The 16,735-nt window shown below is 42.8% G+C and overlaps 1 protein-coding gene across 3 annotated transcripts in view; it reads right to left on the bottom strand.

Annotated features, from left to right (window-relative positions):
* Window positions 1-16,735, bottom strand: part of TRAK2 (trafficking kinesin protein 2) — a 62,573-nt gene that overhangs the window by 18,666 nt on the left and 27,172 nt on the right. Inside the window, exons 4-6 of one of the 3 annotated variants that reach the window (XM_030579910.1) lie at window positions 4,817-4,912; window positions 1,514-1,590; window positions 581-697 (exon numbers count right to left, since the gene is read on the bottom strand). In XM_030579910.1, the coding sequence (XP_030435770.1) occupies window positions 581-697; window positions 1,514-1,590; window positions 4,817-4,912 (290 nt within the window). Of the gene's footprint in view, window positions 1-580; window positions 698-1,513; window positions 1,591-2,484; window positions 2,539-4,816; window positions 4,913-16,735 lie in introns of all 3 variants that reach the window. The other 2 variants (XM_030579911.1, XM_030579912.1) reach the window with 2 other exon arrangements.

Below are 16,735 nucleotides of genomic sequence, written 5' to 3'. Positions count from 1 at the left end.
GGATTTGAGCAACAGTGGAAAACAAATGTTACCCGAGACTGAATAAACATGGAAAGATGGATGTGCTTGGGTTTAAAGCATAAGATGGAGGCAGAATCTGGAAGAGATTCCAGGTCTCATGCTACAGACTTCTTCTGTGATCCCGAGCAAGTCACTTCATCTCTTTGGCTGTTTCGTCATCTGTAAAATGGGAATAATACTTCCTACTTCACAAGGGTGTGGGAAGCTGAATTCATTGTTTATAAAAATATACTGAGTTTCTCGGATTCAGACATAGTAAGGTCAGAGGGGACCATTATGATCAGCTCAATTTCCTTGAAAACTATTCTAAGTGTGATGTATTATATTTACAAAACCAACATATCACATTCTCCTTAATGATCACTATACTGAATTTTCATAGTTGGATAGTGGAATGATGCACTTGACTGGAATACTTCAGTTTAAATAAATAAGTTTTTTTTAAAAAAAAATCCCCCTGTGGCTGTAAATGCAATTACCTGCCTCTACACAGTAAAACAAAAAAACCTCACCCTTTACCCTAAATATCCCACATCTCTCTGTTTTAAAAATCACTCACTTGGTCAAAGGCTTGTCCCAGTTGTTCTTCTAGTACTTCATTCTGTTCTGTCAGGGCATGGTTCCGCTTAAGAAGGGCTTGTCCAATCCGAGCTGCTAGCTCCAGGTCCCGATCCCGCTGCTCACAAATACCAGGAAATAAATCTTTATTTTTGATCAGACTACATTTAAATTTAACCTAAATTTAAATTCAACCTAATCTTCTGCCTCATTCACAAAGGCCAAATAATACAGGATGTGTCCCCAGCTCATTTTAAACTGCACTGACAGTGAACTACTGCAGCAATACATGCCAGTGCAGTGTTTCTCAAACTTTAACCATTTGGGATCTAGAATACACACTGGTTTCCTGACATGACACATCCATTCCCACAATCCTTTGCAACATCAGAGAACTGGGGTCACATTAAAAAAATTAATTTTGGGTGCTGGAATTTTTCATTGTGGTCCTGGGTGGTTTGATGTGGGGACTTTATAGTCACTATTGAGGCATCATTTTAAAGAGCTGTAGACACCAGTTCCACAGTCTCTGAAGCACAGCTTCCCTCGGAGTAGAGCACAGGTCTGGGAACGGGAGAGGTATGAAGGGGACAGAGTAGAGGCTGCAGAAAGAGGAGAAGGGAGGGAGCATGTTGCTACCTTCCTCCTCCTTGTCGTCAGGGGCTCCCACTAGGTTTGAAGGATTTTGCTACATTATTTTGTTTCTCAGCTGCTGCAGTTCACAGGGCCCTCTCATGCTCCATGCGCTGCTGTTCGAGGAGTCCTGTGCTATCGTGCCTAACGACTGAAAGGCAAGAGGCATTTCCTTTTCTCCCTCTAAGTGACAATGCTCATTGGAGAAACAGTGCAGACAAGTGGGTGAAGGAAAGCTTGTATCCAAATGTATGGTTAGCGCACTACAAATTAATACAACAGTAAGTGGAGATGACTGTACCTCAGCTAACAGATGTGTCACCATGTCAACGTCATTGTAGGTTTTTGTCATCTGCTCCACTCTGTCTGTGCCGAGGACTGAAAACCAAATCCAGAAACATTCACTGCAGTAGTTTATACACAATACAAGCGGGGGTAGATGTAAAACTCGCATAGATTACCTAACCAGTATGCAACACAGGGATTTTTGAGAGGATTAACAAGCAGGCTTAGAACATTTAGCTTAGGAAACACTGGAAAGTTTGAGGAAACCCATTTGAGGCAACACATATGAAGCTTGATCCAGGGAGGTGCAACTTCCAGTTAAGTCAGCTGAAGTTGAGGGAGTTCTGCCAGAACCTCTCAGAATTTGGCCCTTACTAAGGTAAATGGGGGGAAATCAATTTTCTGGATGAAGCCCAATTATTGAATGATCTGGTTTGCATGGCAATTGATTGCAGGAGGGGGCACTTTTGCATACCCCACGCAGCTGAGAGTGTCTGTGGGCTTTACCCTTGAAACACAATGAAATCAAGGTGACTGTGTGGTAGTTACAAGCAGGAAGACAGAGAAACCTTACGGCACTAAGATTGCTGGGACTAATTCATGCAAGTCCCGTAATGCGTGTGTTTACAGGATTAAGTCCCAAGGTTACATGGGATAAGAGGAAAATATGCATCATTTGCACCTCCAGACAGCCTACTAGCGCAAACTCGTTGGAATGGTAAGCATGTCTTCTTTGGAAAGCTAATGTCTTAATGAGCTTTTAGATGCTGTTGAAAACTATTAAAAACAATAAGTATTACTGAGAAGTGAAACTGCACTTTCAAAATACTTTAAACACAGGGTTGCGTCAGGAAGAACTTCTAAAGACTAAAGAGGAATCAATGATTACAAGGATCAAAACTGAACATCAAAAACATGAAGTACCAGCGTCTGCTATCTCCTGTCCTTACAAGAAAAAGATGAAAATGGAAAAGAAACCTGAATTACCTTGTGCACATTTCTGAGATCCAGCCAAAGAGGAGGGGGGAAGTTCAACAAGAGCTAGGATAGCAGAAAATGGAAGACAGAAAAAAGGGCAAGAGGAAAAGAGAAAAAGAATTAAAAGTTAAGGAAATAGATGAGTATGAATTTGTTTTTCAGTGACTATTGTTGATGCATGTATTTTATATATAAAATCATAATTTCACACTTCTAAAAAACTTCCAAAGGATCCTACAGCTCTTTACAAACAGTAATGAATTATGTTTTTAAACTATCAGTTTATTATGGGATACAACCACCAACAGGGGAACTATGCCCTGCACTTGGAGGGGATGGGTATAGGTGGTGGCCTCCACTCACCAAAGCTTTTCTATTTATAGCTTTCATGATCCGAAGTCATAAAGGAAGCTGCAACACAATTAAAGCTGCAATAAAAGTTTAACAGAGCCATGAAACTTCTCCATCAGACAAACATCTCTGTGAACCTGTGCTGAAACTATCTCCTTGCAAATGGTTTTTTTTCTATCAGCAGTCATACCCCCTTTCCTCAAGGCAGTTAGCCATTGCTTGATTTGCATTATGTAAGGGGCTTTAAACTAATATTTTTTTATAAATCAAACTACACACATATAGAATATAGACTATGTCCATTCTGGGTCTCAGACTTAACTGTGACATAGGGTTGGAATAAAGCAGATTTGGTATTCAGTCTGGAAGGAGTAATTATGCAATGAATTGCAAAAGAGAGGAGAAAAGGAAAGAAGAGCAAACGAGAACAAAGTTCCACTGAATTGTTTTCTAAAATACTAAAATGTTTTCTAAAAAGTGAAACAAACCAACTCCCTAAGTCAAAGATTTTTCACCCATGTAGCTCAGCAGGCATTCTCTCCCCACTCCCAGATCTTTCAGTTGTGTGTGTGTGTGTTCTCATAATACTGGATTTACAGCATATGTATCTTCCTGTGATCTTATTATGTGCTTTATTCCTCCTTGCTTGTCTCTTTATATCGCCATGACTTCTAGTTCAAATACAACTATGCTTCCATAAGCATGTGTCAGCTAGCCTGAGTTATGTTTTCCAAGTAATACATTTCTTTATTTACATACAGTAAATACTTATGGAATGACCAATGTATATATCATTGTTTCTAAATGATCCTATGACCATGTGAAATACACAAGTGCTCCTGTGCCTCTTTGTATGTACACATTCACACACACCCATTTAGTCTGCAACCCACCATGTACATTACACATGACAAACCATTAGGAAACATTAAGATACAATAATGTCTGCAGCACATCCCTGTCCAAGGGACCCCCTACAAAAAAACAACCCCGAACAGGAAAATGAGGACTCCCTTGTGCAGCCCAAAGACATTTTTCTTTTCCCTGCACCTATACCTGCTTTGGACACATCATGCCAGACATATTTTCAAAGGCAAGTTCAGAGAAAAGCAGAACTCTCATTTAACCTCTTGTTTAAAAGCCTTTAAAATATCTTTGACAAAAATATTAACTAATTATTCACTTCCTGACAGAAATTATTAACAATTCACTGCAACCAGTACTTTTATTCCGTTTTATATTTTTTGGGGAGGAACTCTGAACAGATTGCAATGTAAATTACAAATTGTGTTTCTGAGCAAGACAGAATCAGAAAAGCTTCCTTATCAAATGCCAAATATTCACCATCTTATTAGCAAGATGTGCACTCGACAGGCGGGATTTGTTCTACCACTTTAACAAGAGTTACCTATACTTACTGAAAGCAGAAGAGACCCTGAGGCAGGGTAAGTCAATAGGTAGACTGCGGGCCAAATCCAGACTGCCAGATGCTTTTGAACAGACCCCAAAATCTTTTTATTTACTTATTGTTATTGTCTCTGGAGTCTGGACCTTGATTATACCTTGACCAATAACTTTGGAACATGCCAAAAAATAATTGACTACCCCTGCTCCAAAGCCTCATTTTACTCACTAGTCTTGATGATTCAGGTGCCCACTCACACACAAGCTTCAGCCATTGCAGGTGGAAGAGCATAAACAGCTCTGTTTTGGTAGATGTTCCTACCATACCTCATTTTAACCAGATCTGGTTGGTGTCCTAATCAGTATTCACCCTTCTTAGTGAAGGTTTACATTCAGTACATGGCTACTATATCCAGGCCATCTTGGGATTTCCATCATGCCCACAAATACATATTACCCTGGTCACTAATAATTTATGGAGAGAGAATGGCTTTGGTGCTTTGCTCCATATTCTCAATATTTCCAGAAAGCTTAGGACCATGATCACATACAGTTTGTTACACTTTCCTCTCTCTCACACACTCACCTTGCATAGCAAACGCTGTAAGTAACTCTTCATTTTGATTAGTGTCCTTGTTATCTAGTGCCATGTTGCTGTCTCCATTCACATCTACAAAGTAGACTGAAGAAAGATGTTTTGTAGCAGAGGATTACTAAGCTAGTATCTCCTGTTGCAGCACAGAGCCTTCCTGCAGCTCACTGAAAGGCACTCTTCACAGTGTGTACTCAGTGGTTTATTAGAAAAAGATGCCTTCAGGCAGCAGTGGCCATAAAAAGGAGGAGCTTAACAGCAATAATCTAGGGTTTTCCCTTGATTAGGGTGTAACGCTATACAGACATTGGGAACTGGCCTGCATTATGTGCTTCAGAAGCTTTATCAATCACATTTTCTTTCCTATAAGTACAACACATGTTTGGGGTTAAGGAATGATCAGAAATGAGCTGTGACAGAACTGTGGAAATCAAACCTAGCAAATGCTTAGATATTATGTAGCAGATTACACTTCAAAGATGTACTCATACTTTGCTTTCATAATATACATGTAACACAAAACACCCCTCAAGGATAGGATGATTGTAATCTAGTTTCACAGTTTTGGACCAATCTCTTGCCCCCAATTGCTCTAACATACAAAAGGGGCAAGGTGGGTGAGGTAATGTCTTTTATTGGACCAACATCCAGAAAGCAATTTATGTTTGCATTTCAGTGTGCTCGATTCTTTCCCACTGATATGTGACTAGACAAGGTATAGTTGGTTTCTACTAGGGATCACTTTGCACTGGATCAGTTGATTAAACTAAATGGAATAATCCAAAGGGATTGTTCAATGTAAAGACCATCATTTCTCCTCTAACCACCTCCTTCAAACTCATTCTCTCTTCTGGTTTATGTCCAGACACACATATTTACGTCCTGCCCTGCACCCCTCATATCCCCCAGCCCTCTGCCCTGACCCCCCCCACACACTCAGCATTTTGCTCTGCATCCCCATACCCCACAGCCCTCTTCCCTGACCCTTGAACCCAGTATTCCCCAATGCATTTGAAGTTTTAGAATTCCAGCCAGTAAACAATATCTTGTCTCAGATTTATCTGTGATGTTCACAGTGGACAAGGTATTACATTTACAGAGGGCTTGTCTGCACTGTAATGAGTTCTATGAGGGTCTGATTTTTAATGCATACTAATGTATGGCTATTCGGGGAGGAGTTCCTCGTCAAGGGGGAGAAGGTGATTTAGTAGGATCTGGACAAGGATCTTCCCTGCGATGGAGAAGAGGGCAATACCTCTGTAGTTCCTGGACAAAGATTTGTACCTTTCTTGAATATTGAAACAATGTCGGTGTTCTTAAAGTCAGGTGGAATTTCTTCACAGGTTGAGATTTTGTCAAGGAGTTGGCAAAGTTTGTGCTAGACCATTGTTCCACCAGCTTTAAAAACCTCAGCTGGAATGCCATCTGGTGCCTTATGATTTTTTAGTCTGGGTGTTGGCATGCTAGACTTCCTCAGAAGATGGGGGATCAGCAAGGTGTTTCATTGCTGAATGTTGTGGAATAGACTTGATGATGTCTTCAGAGACCGTGGATTCGCTGTTTAGTAGGCTCTCAAAGTTGTTTAATGGCTGCATTTTCCTTGAGGAGGATGGAGCCATTCTGGGAACGTAAAGAGGTTGAACATTTGGCCCATATATAGCTTCTCATGTCATCCTAGTCTACGAAACCCTGAATCTCAGAGGCCTTCTTTTGCCATCACTTAGTTTGGATGTCACTTAGCCTCCTTTGGACTTTGGCTTTCTGCAGGTAATAAGCCTCATGTTTTCATTGGTTAGAGGAATCATTTTTCCAGTTACAGAATGCAGTTCTTTTCTGTTGAATTAATGCTAGGATTTCCTCGTTGTTTTCGTCAAACCACTCTTGGTGCAGATGAGTGGAATATCCTATAGTTTCAGCACATGCACTGTGAATTGTGTTTTTAAGTTGATCCCAGTGCTCTTGAATGTCAATGATGTTATCAGGCAAATTAGAGAGTTTCTCAGACAGGTGTTCGTGGAACATCTTGCAACTGGCTTGGTCCTGAAGTGCTTTGATGTTGTACAGCTTTCACTTAATCTTTGGGTGTTTGTGCTGTGGTGGAGTGAGCTGTAGGTACATGACTGATCTTATGAATCGATGGTCTGTCCAACAGTGATCTGTACCTCTCATGGCTCGTGTTATACAGACATCGGCTTAATCTTGAGCTCTGACTATAACATAGTCAAGGAGGTGGCAGTGTTTGGACCAAGGATATTTCCAAGTGGTCTTAAATTTGTTACTCTGCCTAAAGATGGTATTTGTGATGAGCAGATTATGCTCCACAGATTTGGCGAGAAAGAGAATACCAATGGGGTTTACATTTCCTACTCCTCCTTTGCCTATTTTGCTTCTCCAGAGTTGGGAGGCTCGTCTGACTCTGGCATTGAAATCTCCCAGGAGGATGAAATTGTCTGCCTTACATGTGGCTGTGATGTTCTGCTTATAAGAAGGACACGGGATCTTTTTTTAAGGGGAAAGGCAATACACTGCGTTTATTGACGATACAACAATTAGCATATGCATTTAATTACACCACACACACACGCACATGTGATCACGGAGGAGCCAGTTCCACTGGTCACAACATGATGCACCGGGGAAGTCTTGGCATGTAGTAGTAGGTTTTTATGTTTGTATTTTGTATAATTTAAAAGAAAGAATAAAAAATAACAACATAGTATGTATTAAATGTACTGGTGTATAATTTTATTATATTTTGCCAGCCACTCTTTTTTTGGTTTGATTTTTTTGTGCTGCCATTTATGGGTAGTTTTTGTTTGTTTTATTAGTTCGGTAATTTGTATTAACGCAGATGCTTTTTGGCTTGCTTTTGGATTTAAAGCCATTGGCAGCCATTAGCAGCTCAGAGACTCTGTTTTAAAAGGGACAATTAACTTTTACCAGAGTTTTAATTATTTTTTATTTCTAACTTTTGCTTTTAAATCATAGTGATTTGAAACAGAAAACACAACCTATTGTGGCTCCCTTTGGAGCCCTAACAGGATTTTAATTAAGTAGTATGGTATGTTTTATTGTATTTTTTAAATAATATATATTGTACATGTTTTGGGGAAAATTCAAATTTTTTTACAGTTGAACTTTTATAACATTAGCCATATTAATTTTTACATAAGGTGTAACTGTTTTTTTTTTGTGCTTACAGAGTTTTTATGTACCCTTATTAAAGTGACAGTTTAATTACACAGAGCCACCTTAAGGCTCAGTGTGGAACTTTTTTTTTTTTTTTTTAAACTAGCTTTTATTTGCTATTTTGTTACTAAAAAACAAATCCAGGTTACTTTTTTTTTTTGGTTTTGATGTCCTGCTGCAGCCATGACTTTGGTCTTTTCTAAAAAAAAATATTGAATTTATAAAGCATTAAAGGTACCTTAAGGGTTAAATGCTAAATACCAAAGCGAAACAACACTAGTTACCTATGTTTGGCAAAAAGTGGTTTTTAGTTTTGCAACTTTGAATGAAAGATTCAACTGGATTTTAGTGGTATGATTTAAAAACAAAACCAATTTATTTTAAACCTACAAAACAAGAGTTTTACAAACCAGGAACGCTGGTTTAGGCTTTAAACACTCCACATATTTACACAATATATTTACACATACTTTTGATATTGTTTTAATTTTTATACAGCTGTACGTAGATTACATTTGTACATTTGGAGGCAGTTAAGTTTTAATAGAACCCCCCTCCTCTTTCCCCCCCCCCAAATTTGACTAAATTGCTTCCATTAACTGATTTAAATTTGATTTTTTTTTGCCTGCCTTATTTCCAGACACTCCTTTGGAAAAGGACTCATTTTTTCTTAAGAATGGCTGCAAAGAAACCAAGATTTTTTTTTAAAACAACACTTTTATAATGTTTAAATTGCTTAATTTTTTTAGCCTTTGCAGTTAACTTTTTTTTTTTTTAAATTACTTGCTTATTTTTGAAGACATCTTTATTAACTTAGATTTTACTATTTTGAGTATTGTTTTAGGGATTTGAATTTTTTATGCTTATACTTACTTTATTTTATTTTTGCCATTATGCCCTCAGGGCTTTTAAAGTATTTTTAATTTTTTGTATTTGTTGCTTGCCTACTTGTTTGGGCCCTATTTTGCTTTTTTTTGCTGAACCGTCCCTTTTTATGGACACAGGCTTTGTTTTACTACTAATTTAGCAAGGAGGATGGGATCCTTAACTAGCCCCCACCCACCCTGGTTCCTTTTTTTAAACATTTTTTTTTTAATTGTGAAATTACCACAATATTACTTACAAAAAAATACTACACTGCCCAAACTCCGACTTTCTTCAGAGTTCGGTTTAACAGATCAACATCTGTTTAAAAGGCGTAATCTTTTGACCAAATCATCATCTTTGGATTGCTTGCTTTTAAACATTTTTTACACAGGTGTTACCACTATAGGCCCACACTCCTATATTTTTTAAGAGTTCGGTTTTACATAGAAAATACAGCTTAAAAAAAATTAAAAAATATACTCTCTTTATAACTCTTCCGTGCCCAGGCTTGTGCTGGGACTTACAAAACACAGAAGTTTAAACCCACTAAAAAGAACTTTGCCTGACAGAGCAGGAGGGGGAAATGCTAAGCCCCATACCTTTTTTACTTGATTTTGCTACGACTGAGGGTACATATACCTATGCAATTTTTCCCCGACAGACGGGTAGGAGTGAGGACTTTACCCACTTTTTATGGCCTGACACTTTTATGACTGGGGGGTGTATATACCTAGACAGTTTGTATATATTTTATTTGTATAGTTTTTTCTGACAGACAGGTCGAAGCGAGGACTTTTTTTTAATTTGCTCAGCATTTTTACGACCAGGGGTGTGCACATCTGAATGCTTGATTACTTTATATATCTGGATACCTTTTAGCAATATTTAGCAGTATTTTTAATAATTACAGTGCATGTTTTCCCCGTCTCAATTCTTCACCAAAAATTATGCTTATAAGAAGCACACGGGATCTTTTTTAGGGGAAAAGGCAATATGCCGCGTTTATTAAAGATACAACAATTAACATATGCATTTAATTACACCATACACACACACACAGTTCCACCAGCTGATGTTATAGTTACCAGCTTAGAGTCCGGATCAATCTAGTGGCCAGGTAAGTTGATCACAGGTAGGGAGGAGACGGGAGCCGTTGGTCGTGATACGATGCTCCGAGGAAGTCTTGACAGGAAGAACCCAAAGTATGGCAAGGCACTCTTTTCTTCATTAGGACCAATGAGTTTTGCACCGTCATGCTGTAATTAATTGTTGCTTGACGAGTGCTTGTTTTTTTACATTGTCCTTCTCATTCTTTATCGCAGCTATCTTGTTCCCATTGATAGGTGCCTGTCTTATTTTTAGAGCTGTTAACTTGCCCTCCTTTGACATTTTCATAGGAGCGTGTTGCACCTCCTGGCGCTCTTGCATTTGTCTTTGGTTCCTCCCTCGTACATCTGGCTCAGTGATGGCTTTCATACGTCTCTCTTTACACATACATTCCTTATTTACACACAAAACAGAATTAATTTACACAGAACATTCTGAACACGAACATTAAATTGCAATGTAAAAGAAAACAATCATGGCATTCTTTTACTTATTTTAAAATCCTAAACCTACAACAAATTGGCGACCCTCAAAGGTCTGTTACTGCCTTGAAATCAGTTCAGCCAGATTCTGGCTGATTTATTTTTATTTGTTGTCCCATTAGGCCATTCCTTTTTGTTATTCCAAAAGGGTGGCTGGCAGGATATGATCAAATTATACACCAATACATTTAATACATGCTACAGTATTATTTTATTATTTTTTACTCTTTATTTTAAATTATACAAAATACAAACATAAAATCCTACTACTACAGCAATGACTGCATCAAGAGCACTATAAAACGGCTCCTTGTTGTCTTCCTCATCAAGTGTTGGGGCGTATGCACTGATGATCGTGGCATATTGGTTGTTGCTGAGCTTGAGCTGAAGAGTCATGAGATGCTTGTTGATCCCCATGGGAAGCCCCAAAAAACTCACTGGCGATCTCATCTTTGATGGCAAAGCCAATCCTGTGAATGCATCTCTCTTCGGGTGGCTTTCCTTTCCAAAAGAAGGTGTAGCCACCTCCATCCTCTTTATATTGGCTATCATTGGCCCGGCAAGTCTCACTAAGAGCTGCAATGTCAATGTTGAGTCTTGCCAGTTCTCTGGCAATTATGACAGTTGTCTTCTAGACCAGGGGTCGGCAACCTTTCAGAAGTGCTGTGCTGTGTCTTCATTTATTCATTCTAATTTAAGGTTTCACATGCCGGTAATACATTTTAATATTTTTAGAAGGTCTCTTTCTATGGGTATGGCTACATTTGGAATTTCAAAGCGCTGCCCCGGCAGCACTGCGGGAGCGCTGCAGCGGCAGCGCTTTGAAGTGTGAGTGTAGTCAGAGCGGCAGCGCTGGGAGAGAGCTCTCCCAGCGCTGCATGTAAACCACATCCCTTACGGGTGTAGCGTGCAGCGCTGGGAGCCGCGCTCCCAGCGCTGCTGCCCTGATTACACTGACGCTTTACAGTGCTGTATCTTGCAGCGCTCGGGGGGTGTTTTTTCACACCCCAGTTGCAGCGCTGTAAAATGTGAGTGTAGCCAAGGCCTCAAAGTCTATATTATATAACCAAACTATTGTTGTATGTCAAGTAAACAAGATTTTCAAAATGTTTTAAGAAGCGTCATTTAAAATGCTGATCTTACGCTGCCAGCCTGCTCAGCTCACTGCCAGCCTGGGGTTCTGTTCACCTAGGCAGGCAGCGGGTTGAGCAGGGCCTGCGGCTGGGACCCCAGACCTTTGGGGGGGGTGTTTCAGGGGTCAGGGCAGAAGGCTGAGTGTGTGTGTAGGGGGTGCTGGGCAGAAGGCTGGGTGTGTATGTGTGGGGGGTGCTGGGCAGAAGGCGGGTGTGTATGTGGGGGGGTTCAAGGGTCAGGGCAGAGGGATAGGTGTGTGTGGGGGTTCAGGGCAGAGGGATGGGGCTGTGGCGATGTAGGGTAGAAGGCTGGGTGTGTGTTGGGGTGCAGGGGTTCAGGACAGAGAGCCTGGGGGTCTAGCAGTGCAGGGCAGAAGGCTGAGTGTGTGAGGGAGTCAGGGCAGAGGGCTGGGTGTGTGAGGGAGTTCAGGGCAGAGGGATGGGGCTGTGGAGATGCAGGGCAGAAGGCTGGGTGTGTGGGGGGGTTCAAGGGTCAGGGCAGAGGGCTGGGGGGTATGGGGGTGCAGGGCAGAATGCTGAGTGTGTGTGGGGGGTCAGGGCAGAGGGCTGGGGGGTTTGGGGGTGCAGGGCAGAATGCTGAGTGTGTGTGGGGGGGGTCAGGGCAGAGAGCTGGGGTGCTCAGCTTATAGGGGTGCTCCCAGCCCCCTGCCTTGAGCCGCTCATGGCAGGGTGCTGGAAGGAATGTCTGTTCCACCCCCTTCCTACCTCTCTATCTCCTCTACGGAGCTGCGTGCTGGCTGCCGTGCTTCCCCCTCCCCTGGCTAGGGCCATCAGCTGATTGGCGCAGGGAAGGAGAGGGGACAGGGCAGGAAAGCACCACGCTAGGGGAAGAAGTGGGGAGGGAGGAAAGCTTGGCTGTCGCAGAACCAAGCTTTTGCCTCCTGCCCCTGCAGGGGAGAGCAGTGGGCGGGGGTGCTGAGGTAGGCTGGGGGCCGGGACTGCGGCAGGCAGCTGTGTGCTGCTCAAAATCGGCTCGCGTGCCATCTTTGGCACGCGTGCCGCAGGTTGCCGACCCCTGTTCTAGACATTCACTGCGCTGAGAGTCCAAAAGGGTGCAGACATTCCAGGTGGCGAAATTCATCATCTTTTGTTTTGGCTACAGAGTTGAGTGATCCCACTGGATGTGCATCCAACGAAGTGGGTATTCACCCACAAAAGCTCATGCTCCAAACGTCTGTTAGTCTATAAGGTGCCACAGGACTCTTTGCTGCTCCCACTGGATGTGGCCATCCAGTGGGAAGAGTGTGAGACAGCCTACGTTTGGGGCTCCTTTTTTAGTCCCCTCCCCATTTGGGGTCAGCAGAGGGGATCTTTAAAAAAGTCTGCTCGTTCACAGCCACTGCTACCGAAATGCACGTGTGGCTCATCCAAGCACAAGATGACCGTCACACGGTTGCTGCTTGTGTACAGATTTGTGACTAAAGACTCCCAGAGATCACTGCTCCTATTGTCACCTTAGGGCCTTGTGCGAGTGAGAGCCCTTTGGCAGGGGCCTGCACATGAAATCTTTTAGAATGGGGAAAGTGGTGTGCAGGTGGTGTGTGACCACACGTGACTTGGCAGGAGGAAAACTCTGGCCCAGTGGCAAGGAGATCCAAGACAACCAGGGGCCTCCCTTCTGCTGCAGCCCTCATCTGCGTTTATAGCTGCAGAGTATTAAAAGGTCCTCTATATGTGCCTGATCCATCGCTGGGGTCTTTGAAGTTTGGACCGCGATTGGTCAGGAGCCTGGCCTCAGACCTCCTCGCCAAGGGGGACCCTACCAGGAGCATGAAAGCTCTGGACTACGTTTCTCTGAGGATCTTAAACCAGCGTGGCTTCAGGCCATCCTGATGCACAACTGACGTGATCTTTGTGGCACAACAGATTCAGGAGAAGTGCAGACAGCAACACGAGGAACTGTTCATGGCATTTATCAACCTAACCAAGGCCTTTGACTCTATTAATTGTGATGCCCTATGGAAGGTATTGTGTATGTTTGGCTGTACACAGAAATACATTATCATCAGACTACTCCATGATGGGATGACTGACACTATTCTGTGCAATGCTCAGAGATCGAACTATTCATCCATTTGCACTGATGTCAAGCATGGCTGTCATTGCTCCAACACTCTTCCCCATTTACCTTGCTGTGATCCCGATTTGCATCTGTGACTGCTTTTCTGATGGAATCGGGATTGAGTATCATACGGACAGTCAGCTCCTCAATCTCTGACATCTCCAAACAAAAATCTAAGATCACGAGAATTGGTCTCAGTGACCTTCAGTATGCAGATGACTGCATCATACACAAACGGCAACCTGCATAGTACCCTAAATCTTTTTGCAGATGCCTATCGCAGCCTGGGTCTCTCTATCTCTCAACATTGGGAAAACCAAGGTACTCTACCAGCCCTCATCTGAATAAACTACTCTTCGTACTCCACAAATAACCATCAGCGGAGAACCCCTGGAAAATGTGGATCATTTTCCATACCTTGACAGCCACCTCTCCCAAACAGCCAGCACTGACACAGAAATTGAATACCGGATCCGCTGTGCCATCACATCCTTTGGAAGACTATTCAACTGAGTCTTTAAAGATAGGGATGTGCAAACAGGCACCAAGATCATGGCTTACAAGACAGTGGTCATCCCCACCCTTCTCTATGGGTGAGAGACCTGGGTAACCTACAGATGACATCTCAAGTGGCTGGAGTGGTTCCAGCAGCACTGCCTCAGGAAGATTCTCAGGATCAGCTGGGAAGACTGATGCACTAACATCAGCTTTCTCTCTGTGGCTAACATGAGCAGTATAGAAGTGCAGGTCATGAAACACCAACTCTGCTGGACTGGCCACTGTGCACAGTGGTGCTACACCACACACCAAGCCACAGCTCACTTTGAAGAGAACAGACGTACTCATGAGACAAAGAAGCTACAAAGGAGGAAAGAAAGGGCACAACAGTCCAGCCAACAACTATCTCTCCTCCAAGATTACATCTGTCAATTCTGTGAGAAAATCTGCAGGGCACATATTGGGTTCCTCAGCCGCTTAAAAACCCACCAATGAACTTCCGTGGCAGACATCATCCTCGCATTGAGGAGCTGAAGAAGAACGTGTTACACGTTAAATTTGTCCATGTTGACCCAGCTGATGCACACTAAAGATTCCTTAGTGTACTCTAACATAGTTTATAGCATTAACATGTAGTTAGTGAGCATCAGCTGGGTCTACACAGACCAATTCAAGTGCAGCACATTAGTATGCTTTAGACAACACATCCTTGTAGAACTCATTAACCCCTATGTACACAAGCCCATAGTGTGAAATTTCCAGTGTTTAAATCAGTATTTATACAATGATAGTAGGATCTAAGCTACTGTTAATGCATTGGACCCAATATACTTTAGAACAGTTATTTTTTACAGGAACAAAAGTAATACTCAGAAGAACCATCTCAACTAGCATACGGAAGCTCTTTTGAAGAGGTCTAGAAAAAGCTAAAAGCATATTGTTCAGATTGGCTTGTACTTTTTCTTACACTGAGTAGGTCAGATTCTGCTCTCAGTACACCGGCATACATCTGGAATAATTTCATTAAGGTCAATTCAGTTACTCAGAATTTACACACATGTAACAGATTAGAATATAAAACTTTTGGCTTTATTAATGGCTGCACCTTTCCTGCTTTTTTCTTTTCAGAAACCTATATAAAATGTGCATTTGACTCTTTGATGGAACACTCATTAGTAGTTCCTTCTGTGACAGATGTGACAATATCCTACAACATCTTGGACAAATCTTAAGGAATTATGATAAACCTTACTGTATTAAATTTAATGCCTTTGGGGTCCATTGTATTAAAAATGCAGTTGTGTATGCGTTATTGTGGAATTGTACGCAACTCCTCTAGAAGACTGACTAATGCAATCTCTGGGAAGGATTAGGGACTTCAAAGCACCAAAAAGACAATATGTATGAAGTGGATTTCCTAGGAAATACCTGGGATAAGGAGAACGCAAATGATTCACCTCAGAGTCTATTGTTTTAAAGCTGGCCTTGAGAAAAACCCATTCTCTACTAATTAGCAGCTTCTGGAAACTCCAGATCGAAAGACCCCTGAACTATAAAAACAATGGACTAAACTCTTCATGAGTGTGCTAGTTCTGAGAAGAGACTGTAATGAGGTGGTCTCCAACCTTTTAACGCCCAAGATCACTTTCTGAATTTAAGAGCAACCCACGATCTACTCCGCTCCTTCCCCAAAGCCCCGCCCTGCTCATTCCATCCCCTCCTCTGTCCGTTGCTTGCTCTCCCCAACCCTCACTCATTTTCACCAGGCTGGGGTAGGGATTTGGGAAGGGCTGCAGGCTCTGGGCTGGGGCCAAGGGATTTGCAGTGTGGGAGGGGGCTCCAGGCTGAGCCTGTGGCAGGGGGTTGGGGTGTAGGAGGAGGTGAGGGGTGCAAGCTCTGGGAGGATGTTTGGGTGCAGGAGGGGGTATGGGGTGCTGGCTCCAGGAGGAGTCTCAGGGCTGGGGTGTGGCCTCCCACCAGGCAGCATTTACCTTAGGCTGCTCCTGGGAGGCGGCGCAGCAAGGCCCAGGCAGGCTCCCTGCTTATCGTGGTCCCACGGCGCTCCCGGAAGGGACCGACGCGCTGTTGCAGCCCCGGGGAGGGAAGGCAGGCGGCACTTGGAGTTGTGCGCTGCCCCTCTGTGCAAGCACCGCCCCCACTGCTCCCATTGGCCACAGCTCCCTGTTTCCAGCCAAGGGGAGCTATGGGGGCGGTGCTTGCAGGCAGGAGCAGTGCACAGAGGGAGATCCCTGCCCTCCTGCCCCTGGAGCTGCACTGGCTGCTTTCAGGAGCAGCATGGGGTTGGGGCAGGTAGGTAGCCTTAGCAGCAGTCCCACTGCACCACCGGAGATCATGATCGACTGGGAGATTCTCTAGGATCGACCAGTCGATTGCAATCGACTGGTTGGTGACCACTGCTGTAATGGAGTTTGTGACCAAGATGAAAGCCCCCTGAAGGGTTTGAAGGACTTATCTCCTGACAGACCCCTTGATGGAGTTGAAGTGATGATCTCCATTTTCTCTGATGCTTTTATCCTAACAATAAATAAGCTTG

The sequence above is a fragment of the Gopherus evgoodei genome, chromosome 11 (genome assembly GCF_007399415.2).
Source record: "Gopherus evgoodei ecotype Sinaloan lineage chromosome 11, rGopEvg1_v1.p, whole genome shotgun sequence".
In the NCBI taxonomy this organism is placed as follows: Eukaryota; Metazoa; Chordata; order Testudines; family Testudinidae; genus Gopherus; species Gopherus evgoodei.
This window is presented reverse-complemented; position numbering and strand designations above follow the sequence as displayed.